Source organism: Pinus tabuliformis, chromosome 5_2 (genome assembly GCF_031772625.1).
Source record: "Pinus tabuliformis cultivar Carrire ecotype Pingquan chromosome 5_2, CPIR1, whole genome shotgun sequence".
NCBI classification, from domain to species: Eukaryota; Viridiplantae; Streptophyta; class Pinopsida; order Pinales; family Pinaceae; genus Pinus; species Pinus tabuliformis.
Genome location: NC_142306.1, coordinates 893,067,084 through 893,082,435, shown reverse-complemented (window position 1 = coordinate 893,082,435; position 15,352 = coordinate 893,067,084). Strand labels below are relative to the sequence as shown.

The 15,352-nt window shown below is 31.9% G+C and overlaps 1 protein-coding gene across 1 annotated transcript; it reads left to right on the top strand.

Annotated features, from left to right (window-relative positions):
- Positions 1–10,865: 10,865 nt before the first annotated feature.
- LOC149162172 (GDSL esterase/lipase At2g04570-like) lies at positions 10,866–13,201 on the top strand. The gene is made up of 5 exons (XM_089435635.1): positions 10,866–11,140; positions 11,243–11,373; positions 11,803–12,039; positions 12,125–12,380; positions 12,798–13,201. Exons 1-5 carry the CDS (start codon positions 10,900–10,902, stop codon positions 12,989–12,991), a joined length of 1,059 nt encoding a protein of 352 aa, XP_089291761.1. The 5' UTR covers positions 10,866–10,899; the 3' UTR covers positions 12,992–13,201.
- Positions 13,202–15,352: the final 2,151 nt, after the last annotated feature.

Sequence of the window (15,352 nt, the reverse complement as noted above, 5' to 3'; positions counted from 1 at the left end):
AATGGAGAAGTGTAAGTCATCAAAGGTATACACAGGCCTATCTTTATGTGACAAGTAAAAAAAATAATTTAAAACGAGTTGCAAGGAAGGGGTGGCAATGTTTTTCCATTTCCATCGAAGTTGAGAATCAAACAACAAACAACGTGGGTAAATATGTGGCTAAATTGGAGGTTATTCAAGATTAGCCATACGTGTTTCGAGATGACATTTTTGTACTGCCACCATAAAGAGAGATATATTTCTCCATAGAGCTAATATCCAGAGTAACTTTGGTATTAAAGGCCCTATATCGAATTAGTGTGTTAAAATTTACTGAATTAAAAATGCAAATGCAAAAAATGCTTAATAGGAGATACATACAACCTAGTTTGTCACCATGGGGTGCATCAGTAGACTATTAAAAACAAGTATCCTCTTCCGAGGATTGATGACTTATTTGATTAAGTCAAAGGAGTGATGATATTTTCAAAAGTAGACCTCAGATATAGATATCACTAGTTGAGAAATAATGAAGAAATCATTCCCAATAAATCTTTTCAAATGTGATACGAGCATTAAGAATTATAGTTTTACCCTTCGGGCTCACAAATGCAATTGTTACATTTTTGTGTTTAATGAATACCGTGTTCAACAATTTTTTGGACGCGTTTGTGTTGACTTTTTTAGATGGCATACTGGTATACTCTAAGGCATTAGAAGAGCACAAACAACACTTGGAAATAGTGTTGCAAACATTTTGATACCATCTGTTATATCCAAGGCATTAAAAGAGCACAAACAACACTTGGAAATCGTGTTGCAAACATTTTGATACCATCTGTTATATCCAAAAATCAGTAAGTGCAAATTCTACAAAGAAAAGATATAATATATTGGTCATGTTATATCCAAAGACGTCATAACTGTGGACCCAGAGAAGGTAAAATCTATATTTGGTTCACTAGTAATGAAGGACATGGAAGAAATAAGATCATTCATTGGAATAATTGGATATTACCACAAATTTATATAATGATTTTCAAGAATATCACACCCCATAACTTCCTTGTAAAAGAATGGAGTAAAGTTAGAATGGACTCAAATATGCTAGGATAACAACTTTGAGAGACTAAAACACTTGTTGATCGTGGAACCCATCTTACAAATAGCATACCCACGTAAAGAATTTTTTGTGTGTGTGTTGATGCAAGTTTGGAAGGGATAAGGGCAGTATTGATGCAAGGAGGACATATGATAGCATATCAGTCCCACAAATTAAAGGTGCATGAAAAAAAATGTGTTTTTATGACGAGTTAGCATTTGTTATACATGCCCTTAAAATGTGGAGTAACTATCTAATGGGTAAGAGATTTACACTATTAACAGACCACATTGGTTTCAAATAATTTTTCAACCAACTCAACCTAAATACCATGTAGGCTAGGTGGATGGCATCCTTAAGCGAATACGATTTTGACAAAAAAACATATCAAACGAAAGGAGAATAGGGTGGTTGACTCTTTAAGCAGGTATTCAAGACCCTTGTGTTAAATAGGAGTGAGTAAAATCAGAACATATATTTATGAAAAAGTAAAAAGGACAACAATAAGTGATAAAAATTATAAAACGATTTATGACAAGGTGAGAAATGAAACTACGCAAGGAAGGCATTTAGAATATGGAATTAACAAAAATGGTTTGTTGTCATACATAAACAAGATATATATTCAAAATCAGTGTGAATTTAAACAATTATTTATGGATGAATACCACAAAAAACCATATACAACATACCCAAGATACCAAAAAAATGGTTTTTGCAATTAAAAAGGATTTTTAATGGCCTCAAATGCAAAGGGAGGTTGTAGACTCGAATAACTAACAAGGTGTTAGGAAATTCAGCTGGTGAAAGCAGAGAACCGACATCTAGTAGGATTGTTGAATCGCCTACCAAACCCAGAGTGGAAATGGGAGGTGATACCCTTAGTCATTATTACTAGTTTACACAAAATAAGAAAACAACATAATTCTAATATAGTAGTGATGGAAAAACTAACCAAGGTTGCTCACTTTATTCCTATATAGTCCACTTATAAGGTTGCACATGTAGCAGAATAGCAAAGACAGTAATATCAGGTAAGGATCCAAAGTTAACATCAAACTTTTGGAAATATTTGTTTGTTAGATTAGGAACACAGTTAAAATTGAGCATTACATAACATTTGCAAACAAATGGACAAATAGAAAGAGTTAATTAGGTGTTGGAAGTCATGTTTCATATGCAAGTCATGAACCAACCCACTAAGTGGGAAGATTACCTGCACCTAATAGAATTTTCCTATGATAATGGGTATTTTTCCTCACTTAAAACGAGTCTCTTTGAAGCTCTGGATGAAAGAAGATGTCATGTTCCCTTGAATTGGTGCAAACTAGAATATAGACTTATGTTAGGACTAGACTAATTGCAAGAAATGGAGGAAATGATAAAAAAATATGTGGAAGAATTTAAAGCCTTCCCAAGATAGGGAGAATAGTTACAATGACCTAAAAAGAAGACATAAATAATTCAATGTGGGAGAATTTTTCTATGTCAAAATAAAACCAAAGAAGAGTTCCCTAAAGTTGGGAAATTTTCCTAAACTAACTCCATAATTTTGTGGACCTTTTGAGATTTTGGCTTATCAACTAGCATTACCAACACATGTTAAAGTTTATAATATTTTTTTATGTATATTTGTTAAAAAAGAGTGTACATGATCCATGTCAAGTAATTGATTGGCATGTGGTACAGGTCAAACTAGAAGGGGAATTCCAAGTTGAACCACAACAAATCTTGGACCAGAGGGAGATTATACTCCCGAATCGAGCCATTGCCTATGTTAAAGTGAAATGGAAGCACTTTGGACCATCAATCTATTTCTTAAGTTAAAGTACAATGGAAGCAATTGGACCTAAGGAAGCTAAGTGGGAATTAGAAGATGATATGAGAAACTCTTTCCCAATGATGAAATTACACCAAGGAGGATGTTTTTTTAGAGGGGGGGATTGTAAAACAAAAAAGGAAACTACTATATAACTTATTTTATTTAAATTTTGATTAAAAAAAAATAACATGTGATGAATATTATAATATAAATATTATTTGGTAAAAATGAAATTATGAAATTATATTAAGTTGTTAATGTTCTCATATAAAAGTAAAAGGCTAACATGAGAGATTAGCCCTCATTATCAGGAAAACCATTGGAGTTGGTTGTGCCTAGAAAGATAAAAATAAAACTGATAAATCCTCCTTTTGTCAGTTCCTCTAGGAGAAAAAGAAAATAAAGAGAGATTGTCATAACAAAATATATTTTATGGCTCGAGATAAATGCCATGATGTGGAATTTGTGAAAATCAAAATATGTGGGAGACTTATAGTGTATATGTATTAGTATATGTACATACATAGACATGTACATATACATATACATATACATATACATATACATATACATATACATATACATATACAATATAATTCTATTTGCAATATAGGAATAGTTCTAGCAAAACATTCATTACAGCTTAAACACTATTTGATACTTGAAATAAACACCAACTATCAGTATTATAGTTCTCTATCCTAGAAGTATTTGTTCTCTTTTCTTGCTTGTCCATTCCTATCATGTAAAATGTAATAGTTAGCTCAACCAATATTTTATAACTATTTTCTTCTGCACATAAACATAACAACTTATGTTTCTACACTAGTACATATTTTTTCTACAAATTACATAGTGAGTCCATACAAAACATTTTATTCTATATGATTGTTTTATTCTGAGACACATCTATACACATATAATTGTAACCTACACTTGTAACCTACACTTATCTGGACATTATTCTAGATATACTTAGATAATCTTTGTAATGGAGAGTCTTTAGGCCTTATCCTCCTCATTCAGGACTGGAATTTTGCTATGGGGTTTTCTCCTACAACTTTACTCATTTATCTATTGAAGTATACATATATCTATCCATCTATATATATATATATATATATATATATATATATATATATATATATATATATATATATATATATATATATATATATATATATATATATACACACACAGGCTCTCCTAGAGATAAATAAGTGTTATAGAGGTTAGAAAGAAAGTTATAGGAGAAAACCCCATAACAAAATTTCAGTGGTGAATGAAGGGGATAAGGCCTAGAGAAATGATATGGGCTCTCCATTACAAAAATACTCTAAGTTATCCAGACTAAAGTATATTAATATAAAATGAAGATATTATGTAAGATAAAAGAAGATTACATATATGTTTTAATATAAATATAACATAGTAGACAAAAGGACCTGACAGTCAACCACAACCACAGTGTTGTAACTTTATGTATAAATGTTAAAAAAATGCTTGTTATGGTAGAGAAAATAAACACCATCAAAGGAAGAAGAAAAGAGTTATTTATTATATAAAAGAAACCATATAACAACGCATACGAGAATAGAAAGGAAAATAAAACCCTTACAACAAACTGATTGTTGGGGTGGCACTAATACTCTTACACAGAAACATATCTATGTTACATCTAGCTTTGAGAATCACTCGAAAATGCAGACGAGAGGTCATAATAAAACCATAGTAAATGTAACTATATTACAGTGTAATTGGCATACAAGACTTTTTTTTTGGAACAAAAGAAAAGAACATAGATTAAAGAATTCGTTGAGCAACTAAGTACAAAAATAATTTGGTTCGAAAAAAATAGTCCTCCATGCATGAAAAAATGCAATACAAGCCAATAGCCTATCACTTAAATTTATAGATCGACAGTCTACATATTACAAATTGAAAGATTGGAGGGCAAAAGAACCAGATCAATGTGTTACACTAAAAAATGTCACCATGACTATTTACAGTTAGTATGGCTCAATCAACAGTCATGCTACCCTCTTAGGCAAGTCTTATGCCTCTGCTATCCATCTCAAACTCAAAGAAGAGAGAAAGTCTTGTAAAAAATGTGTTTATCTCTGGGGACGCAGATTCTCTCAAGCCTTACCTGCGGGGACGCTCACAATGTTCACAAAGGCTGCGTCCTTGGACGCTCTGTATGTTAAGGGACAGGTGCGTCCTTCTGTAAAAGGCAAAATGCGCAAGTTTCATCTTAAAAAAGTTACTTGTGGTTACTTCTAGAACTTTCTAGAGGTCGGTTTGATGAAATGGATGCGCCTCCAGTTGGTTCATGTATCCCTATTAAGGAGGAACTTATCCCATCAATAAGGGAGCTATCCCACCCAAAGAGGGGGATTATCCCATTGATGGTGGACCTGAATAACCTCTTTACAGCACTATAAATAAAGGCATTGAGCCAGAAGGAGGGGAGGTTGGAAGCTATACATTTTCTTTGGGTAAATGTTGCAGGAATTAGGACTCCCATTTAGAACCTTGTGAGGAGAGATTGTCTTTGCTTGATTCTACTTGGAAGTGGGTGAGCTTTGTCAAAGTAGAGGAAAACCCTTGATGGACCCTCGGAGGAACTTGCACAACACCAAGGCCAGGTTGTAAGAGTTTATTTGTTTCGTTATTAATACAAACTGGTTCATTTTTCTCAATAGCTTGTGTTAATGAGTTATTTCATGTGTTCCTTGGTCTGCATGTTGAATATATGTTTTATTATATGATATGCAAGTGCTTGGTAATTGTTTGATTGTTTGTGGTTGCAGGAATTGATGTGAAGGAGGAGCTCATCCGGATCGGCAAGGACGGACTACAACAACAGCGTTTTGGAATAAGGTAAGCCTAAACACTTGTATTTTTCATGTTTTAAAAGGTGTATTTAGAGAAAGATCGCTCCATTTTGTCTTGTTTGTCGCTAGAGAGTTTAGACTCCTAGGGAGGTCAGTTGTGTCCGCACAAACGACTCTTTCCGTATGACACAATGTAATTGGCATACAAGACTTTTTTTGGAACAAAAGAAAAGAACATAGACTATACATTAAAGAATTTGTTGAGCAACGAAGTACAAAAATAATTTGGTTTGAAAAAAAGAGTCCTTCATGCATGAAAAAAATGCAATACAAGCCCACAACCTATACTTAAATTTATAAATCAACAGTCTACATGGTACAAATTGAAAGATTGGAGGGAAAAAGAACCAGATCAAACTCCAATAGAGTTACGGTTTTATATATAGATATAGCAGTAGGCTCCATGACACGGGATTATATTAATCCCAACTTGGAGCCAAAAAGAAGTAGTTTTGTAAGAACCTATTAGTTGGAGTCGAAACCCTCTTTCTCCATATCGTAACCGCACAAGAGAAAAACCATACCTCCCACATGACCAAAATAAGATAATATGAGAGGGATGGTACCGAGAGGTATCTTAACTAAATGGAATTATGTAAAAATACCAAAGTATTGTAGTGTGGGGCTTAATCCTTATACCTACAAGGGATATGCTAAGTGTGACTGTCATTCTTACGTGCAAACCCAAGCAAAAACAGAGCTTAGGAAGTCAAAATTTCCAGAACTCGGACCTTGGAGGAAATTTGTGACCCAATGGACAGTATCGATACAAAAAAAATTAAAAAAAATAAAAAAGAATATATATGATAGAGGTCATCTCACCTTTTCCAATGAGTTGAATACAGAAGAAGTGGAACCGAAATCTTATAGCCAAATTCAAAAAACCCTTGTGCAAGCGAAGTCCTAAGACTGCCTTCATAACATTGGCATGAGTAAGTTAGAATCTCTTGTAGTATGAAAGGAAAAAGAAAACCTTGTGATAACTAGAGAAGCCAATCATAAACTAGAGGTAGAATGCCACCATAAATTACCAAAGGGTAAAGACACCAACATAATCGAGTATTTCAAGGAGTCGTAGGATATTTTTAGAGACTTGTTATTGAGAGTACAAGAGATTTCGATTGTTTTCTCCAAAGGAAACCCCTTAGTGGGAGTAGGAAACCGAAACCCTTGTAGATCAACTTTCTTCGAGAAGCTTCAGAGCGAATGAAGGTCGGTAACCAGACAAGTGTAGGGTGGTTACCCTAACTACTACACATTCAATCCCTAACATCAATTTGTACGAGTAGATATTCAACATTCATCATTACAGCTAATATAAAATTCCACGAGGGTCAGTAAGTATAGGGTGGTTACCCTAACGACTACACATTCAATCCCTACCATCGTTTTGTACGAGTAGATATTCACCATTCATCATTACAGCTAATATAAAATTCCACGAAGTGAAATAACTAGACACCACTTTTCAAGTTGCATGCAAATGTAACAATAGAATAACGTGTGTGGTGGCAACATAATAAACCAAACAACACCATTTAGTGTGAATATAGTATTGACGACCCAATTAAATAGTTCAAACGATAAAATGCATGAAAAGGACACAATATGAAAACTAAGTCAAGGGCATACAATTATCGTAAAACATTGCATTTGATACACGTTACATATATGCTCCAAGGACAACCAATGTTGGAAGGCCTAGGGCCACCATGAGTAATAACAATGTCAATTCGCTTGTCATGAACTCGAATAAGCAACATGATACATAGTAATATCCTTTAGATGGAGACATAAAAATAATGAATTAATAGTTCAAGGCTATAGTACAAAAAGGAAATTCCCTCCCATGTATTACATGGGATAAGATATGTTTTATATGTTTTTCCAAAACTTCTTTATCTAGTTAGAGGACAAAAGTGTTGGAATTAATGCTTACATTCCATATTTAAGAAGTTGGTTTGTGATGGTTGAGAAATTCTCTCAATATCTCTATCTAATTTAGGAATAAGTTGGATCTCAAAAACTCTATTTAATAGAGTGATCTGAATGTAATCTGTGTGTGTGAGTGTTTACACATACACCATTTGTGCCTCATGTATGATTATGCTTCTATGATTGTGTGATTTTAGCTGTTTTTATCATGGTATCAGAGCACAGGACCAGAGGCTTGTCTATTGTGAGTCTAAATCCTTGAAAAATAAGAGTGAAAATTGATTTCCTATGTTAATTTATTTGTTTTTCGTACGCGTGAGCAACGATCTCCTGAGCGATCTCCTGAGCGTTTGAAACTGGGCGTTTCTATATTCTACGTGAGCAGCGATCTCCTGAGCGGTGTTGTTTTTGGCCTCCAACATTTTGACCAGCTATTTTTATCAGCCAACTGGTTTACATTGTTCCTTCGTATTTGTGGGTCTCGCCCGCTATAAATCAACCTCAACCCACTGCCAGATGTGTGAGAGACGAGAACACCAGCGAACAAAAAGTTCATGTATTGTTGTCGAATTCGTTTTTCCAGGTTGTAGCCCTTCACTCGGAATCTTGGTTGGGAAGAAATTCATTGAGGGTAGTCTTATGATCGGAGTTGCAATGAACGCTACCGCGCAGCGCTGTGTAGAATTGATGAAGACAAGTGCTAACGGAGCATGGCGGAGTAATCGAGCACCGAGAGCGCAGAATAAATGACGTCTATATGAGCGTGGAGCATGTTGCTGTAGTGCAGATTCTTGCCTTCGTCCACCATTCCGGCGTTCGGTTGGAAGAGAACGTAGTCCAGCGGGATTTGATCAGCGTTATCCTTGTAGGCAAAATAGGGGTAGGCATTGATGAGGAAGGGCAACGTTGTCCGGGAAAGAAGATCAAGTAGCAGTAAGGCTCAATATGGATGGTTGCCCAGATAGTATGGCAGTTGCGGATCTAGGGAAGGATCCCTCATTAGTGGTAGACATGGAAGTGGTTTCCTAATGAGGTTATGCGACACATTGGGATGTTGTCCAGTAATTGACTTCGGGAGGTCCTTGATTCAGGAGTTGAGGAAGGGAACTCGGGAATCCAACTTGCCAACTACACCTTTCCGAGGGTTATGAGGCAACTTGATGGAGCATCTACTGATAAGCTTGATTATTTTGTTATTTTCATGTAATGTAATCATTAAGGGGGGATATTGGAATTAATGCTTACATTCCATATTTAAGAAGTTGGTTTGTGATGGTTGAGAAATTCTCTCAACCTCTCTATCTAATTTAGGAATAAGTTGGATCTCAAAAACTCTATTTAATAGAGTGATCTGAATGTAATCTGTGTGTGTGAGTGTTTACACATACACCATTTGTGCCTCATGTATGATTATGCTTCTGTGATTGTGTGATTTTAGCTGTTTTTATCAAAAAGTAGCAATGATTTAGAGCTGCATAGTCTACTGATTTTCTAGCACATTGTAAATTGCATATAGCCTATATCGTAGGGAGGAATTATCACATTACTTGAGTTTTATCACATTACTTGAGGAAAAAAACTCAATTGATTCAATGGTATAAATGGTAAAAAAGATTGAGCCAATGTGTAATAAGAAGCATATAAATAATATGTGAAATTAACCATAGGCCAAGGATTTAATACGAAAAGAAAACTAATTAATATCAAATCATAAACACAAAGATAGCATGTAACTTATCCTCTATAATTCTATAATAATCATGTAAATAGTTAATATTAAAAAAAAAAGAAAACCACTATTAAATTCCAAAAACAAAAATATTTTAAACTTTTTTCAATGTTCAATTACTTTAAAATTTAAATATATTTAATTTATTTTTTTAGATTATATATATATATAAATATAATTTTCATTAATCACAAAAACGAAGTATGAAGAATAAAAACGAAGTATGAAGAATAATAGTTAAATTTACATAAATGAAAAGATTACAAGTTCCATCAGATTAATATAAGGATAATTTTTTCCGATTTAAATATAAACGTTTGTGACCTCTTTATAACATTTTATTGATTTTTTTTTTTTTTTTATACAACTTACTCTTGGCGTAACAATTTTACAAATGCAATGCACCAACGGAAGCGAGGTCGCCACTTTATCTTTTCAAAATCCGGTTAGTTTTTCAACGACCCATGCATTTACCAATTTTTCCTTTTAGTAGTCTGATCCAGGATTTTTGAAATTAGATTATAATATTTTTATATTTTTTAAATTGTATTTTGGTTCAAATTTAAAAAATATTCACCACCACTTTTAATTGAATTTACCATTTTTATTTTTAAGAATTTGATTCCTGATATTTGAAATATTCGAAATTAGATTATGGAACTCTCATATTTTTTAAACTGTATTTGATTTAATAGATTTGCTAATCATATTTGAAAGGGAAAAATAATTATAATATCCACTAAAACAAATAAGTAAAATAACTTAATATGTGTATAAATGAAAAGATAAACCATCTATGCCAAAAAGTTTACATAGACGGATGACTTCTACGATCTCTTCGTCATGCACTTATTCGAACATCCTTGGCCACCAGATGGCATAACGTTATTCATTGTTAAATGGATATTTCATGCTTCTTCAATTGGATTATTTAGGTTAATTAAAATTTCGTTATAATTTTCAATTTTTAATTAAAATTAAAATTACATAATTTATAACTAGGAAATGATTTAATTATTATTATTATAATATTCTGTTTTGTGGAGGAATTGAAAGTGAGAGTTAATTGTTAAAAAAAGAAAATAGATCTTTTATAAAATTTAGTCACAAAAATGAAATCAATTATTGGATTGTTAAGTTCTAACGTGCCATAATGATTTTGGAAGTTGGGTGTAACCTTCACACGGAAATTAATGGAGATTGCGAAAGGCATTATTTTGTAGTTGAGGCTCCAATCCGTGATCACCAATGCGATCTTTAATATTGAATTCCACAGCACCACGCATCCGTTGCATGTGGTCTGTGTGGTGCTTCACATCGCACGATTTGACGAGACGCACATTATATAATCAACATCACCCCTGCAGGCTGCCATCACCCAGTGCCTCACGGAGTTGTGTGTCTGCGTTTAATTATTTGTTTCAACGCCATCGCCATGTCTGCATTTCATTCGTCGCTATGGGCATTTGCGTTTCAGACATTCTTGCTCGGGGTTTACGCTGAGGCACAGAATGCTGGAGCAGTTTTGTTTTTCGGAGACTCTTATGGAGATCCCGGAAACAACAACCACATTCCGACGTTAATCAATAGTAATTTCCCTCCCTATGGAAGAAATTTCGTGGGAGGCAATCCCACGGGGAGATTCTCCGATGGAAAAATTCTTCCAGACTATTTGGGTAAGCAAAATGTTACTAATTAATTGGGCAGACGGCTAATTATTTTTTATTGTTACAGATATCTAAATTTTACATTGTTTTGGTGTTCAAATGAATATATAGTTGCGGGGCTTGGCATCAAAGAGCTGCTGCCAGCATATCTTGATCCGAACCTTCAAGAACAAGACTTGATCACAGGCGTCAGTTTCTCCTCATCAGGGACCGGATTAGACAATCTCACCGCTGCCACTTTAGTAAATAATGACCACCTATCCTCTATATCCACGCACTCACAATAAAACCTTCATCATCAAATTAAATGAAATGAAATTGTTTGCACTAATATTTGGGTGTCCATGTTTTGTATATTTGTAAAAGATTTCTTAATGTAAGTTTACGTGAGTAAAGTTAATCATTTATATATCTGTTTTCTAGATTTGTCACATAAAAATATTAATTGGGGATGTGTTTCGAACTATTATCCAAACAATTTAAATGAACTAATTTTCTAAACATTCAAACTAAATTTTCTAAATCAGTTATTAAATCCAGTAGATTATATGAGAAATTGTCATTCAAATATTCTGTATTCTATCATATTACTAGATTTGCTATTATTTTAGTGAACGAGATAGTAGATGTCGAAACTGGCTAATTATTACTGGACGATCTGAATTTGGCAGTCGGTGATTCCAATGTGGAAAGAAATCGAATATTTCAAGGAATATCGAACTCGGGTGGCCACGCTGGTTGGAGGTATAGAGAAGGCTTCCATGCTGTTGAATACCGCAGTGGCTTTTATCAGCATTGGCACTAACGACTTCATTGCAAATTATTTTCTGGAACCAATTCGCCCATCGCACTTTACAGTTTCCCAATACGTAGATTTTCTATTGCGCACATTATCTGGATATATTGAGGTTTGAATATTCTCACTCAACTTTATGTAACCTAAGAAATTGTCAACAAATATTTAATATCTTCGTATCTCAATTATTGTTGCAGGATCTGTACAGTTTGGATGTGCGTAGGATTGGGGTAATAAACCTACCTCCTTTAGGCTGTCTACCCTTTGAAAAATCTCTGCATATTAAAGTAGGAGGAGAGTGCGCAGAGAAAGTGAACGAGGCCGCAGCTGAATTTAATGAAAAACTCTTATCGACCATTGATGCACTGAAAGCTAAGCTTCCTGGGCTCAAAATTGTTTCCCTCAAATATTTCGACATTGTCTTAGACGCCATAAAAGATCCAGCTAAATATGGTAGGTATAGTGAAGCTATATTCTTTCCTTATGTTGCAATTTTCTTAAGTAATTAATAAATACTATAAATACTAATATAATACTTATATAAATATTTAAAATAATAATGGTTATTTGTATTAATTATTTTTCAATATTTTTTTATCAAATTTATTGTGATGAGGATCATGGTGGTTAATTTCCACTAAAACCAAATTAATCTATAAAATTTATAATTTTCTAAATTTTTAATTATCCACTCTTCGTCTTTTTTAACGAGATTGCTGCAATAATTATATACCCTTTAAAATTATATTGATTAATAAAATAGATTGACGACTCAAAATTTAAAAATACCCCAAACAAACACCATACACCATATTTATATAATGTTCACTATTTCAAATTCACATTTAATTTGAGTGTGTTAATTTGCAGGGTTTGAAGTGACGGGAAAAGCTTGCTGTGGCACTGGTACCATCGAATTCGGGTATCTGTGCAACGAGGCGACACCGTTTACATGTAGTGATGCTTCAAAATATGTATTCTTTGATTCAATTCATCTTACTCAGAAGTCTTACGCAATCATCTCTGAAATATTTCTAAAAGAAGGCGTTTCACAGCTCTTGTAAATCCATTGATAGTGTCCGTGTTGTTGGGAAGGAAACATTTTACATTCAATAAGAAGCGCTGCTTCTGTAATTTTTGTAATGTATTAAATTGCAAGACCTACATTGATACTATTGGCCTCTAAAGACCAATAAATCCCGTCATCGTTTATTTGTGAAGAAGAATTGTCCATGGACACGTTAAAATTGATTACTATAAAACGGCTATTCTTATCTTGATTGTACAGTAACAATAAAGTCAATTAGCTGACAATAGTTGCTCATTGAATTCTAAGAGATTCCCCGAATCTACAATCTCTATCAGTTACCAGTACCACTACATTGTTAGAATATTGTTTACCAAATATTTACTTTAAAATTGATAACCTTTTCCAATCAAATAAAATAAATAAAAAGATAGTTGTTTTTTTTATAATAATGTTCTTAAATTATTAAAATATGGTAACAAATTATAGATGAAATTGTAGCTTTGTATTATTTAAATTACATTTTTAAGATATAAAATGATGCCTTTTTTCAAAAAAATAGATGCTATAATGTCAATTATTAAAATTTATGATATAGAATTTTTTAATTAAATTTAAATAATTAAAAACTCTAAAAAAAACTCTTAATTTATAATTTCAATTTACCACTTCTTATATATTTAAATTTATTCATTTATTTTTAAATCTTACCCAAAAAACCTAAATTCCTTTTACTAAAAAAAATCGAAATGCACGAAGCCCATCTATTTGTACTCATGTAAATTGAATTAATAAAATATTGAATAGCTTGAAATATTTAGATTTTAATTAGATGTATGTGTATTAATTCAGAATCGATAAAAATTTGAGAAGTATGGGTAATAATTTGAAAGTACTATAAAATTTGATTATTTGTTATGTTGTGTGAATTTTAAAATAATCGTAATTTTTTTTTTTTTTTTGAGAAATTGTTACTTAAACATCTAAACTATTAAAATTAAACCATACGAAATTTTAACATGATTGAATTTTACATCATTGAATTCCCTAATTGTAAACTTAATTTTATTAAAAAGAAAAAACCCTAATTTTTATTTATATTTACATATTATTATTTTAAATATATTTTAATAAAAAAATTATAACTATTAATAATTATTTTTTTAAATCAAAATCATTATAACATATATTAAAAATAAATATTTTATTATAAAATATTATTTTTATTAATATAAAATTAATAATGAATTCAGAAACGTGACATTTAACACTTGTTACTTTTTCCTTTTATGTTTTCTTCAATTCCATATATAGAAAGAATGACGCGAATTGTGATAGTCTTCATTTGAATATATTTTTTAATCTTAATTTTTATGTTTTTATTATATATAAATTTTAAATTATATGTGATTTTATATTATTTATGATGTTGATAATGTTTTAATAATTATTATTAATATTATATTATTTTTGAAAACTATAATTTTTATATAAATAAAGATATTATTTTTTAGATAATCTTTAATTTGTTATTTTTAATATAAGAGAAATATTTTATTAGTAATTGTTATACATTTTAATTTTTATCTTTTAAATTTTTTTAAATACATATAATCATATAACTATGACCATTAAAATTAAAACTAATTTTACAAGAATATATATTTTAATTATTAGTTAAATTATAAATTAATATTTCTTTGTTTCTGTTCATGCAACTTTTCAATGGTGGAGTACTCAATGCGAGTCAAGGCGCCCTCTTCTTGTTATCATGATCTCGTGTGCTTGGAAGTGGCGGAACCATAAAATCTTCAGAGATTCCAAGGTTCCCTATAAGTCCATTTTGCACTGTATCAGCTCAATTTTTGACTCTGTTTCAAGCAAACAGGTCTAAATCTTCCACTGTATCAGCTCAATTTTTGACTCTGTTTCAAGCAAACAGGCCTAAATCTTCGGACTTACCCAGTCTTTGCTCTTTTCTTATGATTATAATGATAAGCATATGTATCCATGAGTACTGTCCCTTTTCATCTAGATTCATCTACTCTTTTTTCTCTACAGTCTACATATTATGTTGTGCTATATGTCATCCATCCTATATGCTTCTTCTCAATGATGTCTTGATATGGAGCTGCTCAAGTCATCCTTTTGTATCCAATCATGATTTTTTATATTGACTTAATATAATCTATGATACTTTTTCTTCTAAAAAATTAATATTTTAAAACTTAATGACCAAGATATAAACTACAAATTAGTTATAACAAGTGAAGTGGTTTTGCTGGAATCACTATAATTAATAAACTTATATTATTAAACGATAACTTATATTATTAACCGACATTATTAGATTAATTCGATACATTTATTTTCACTTAATTTATTTAAAAGTATAAGG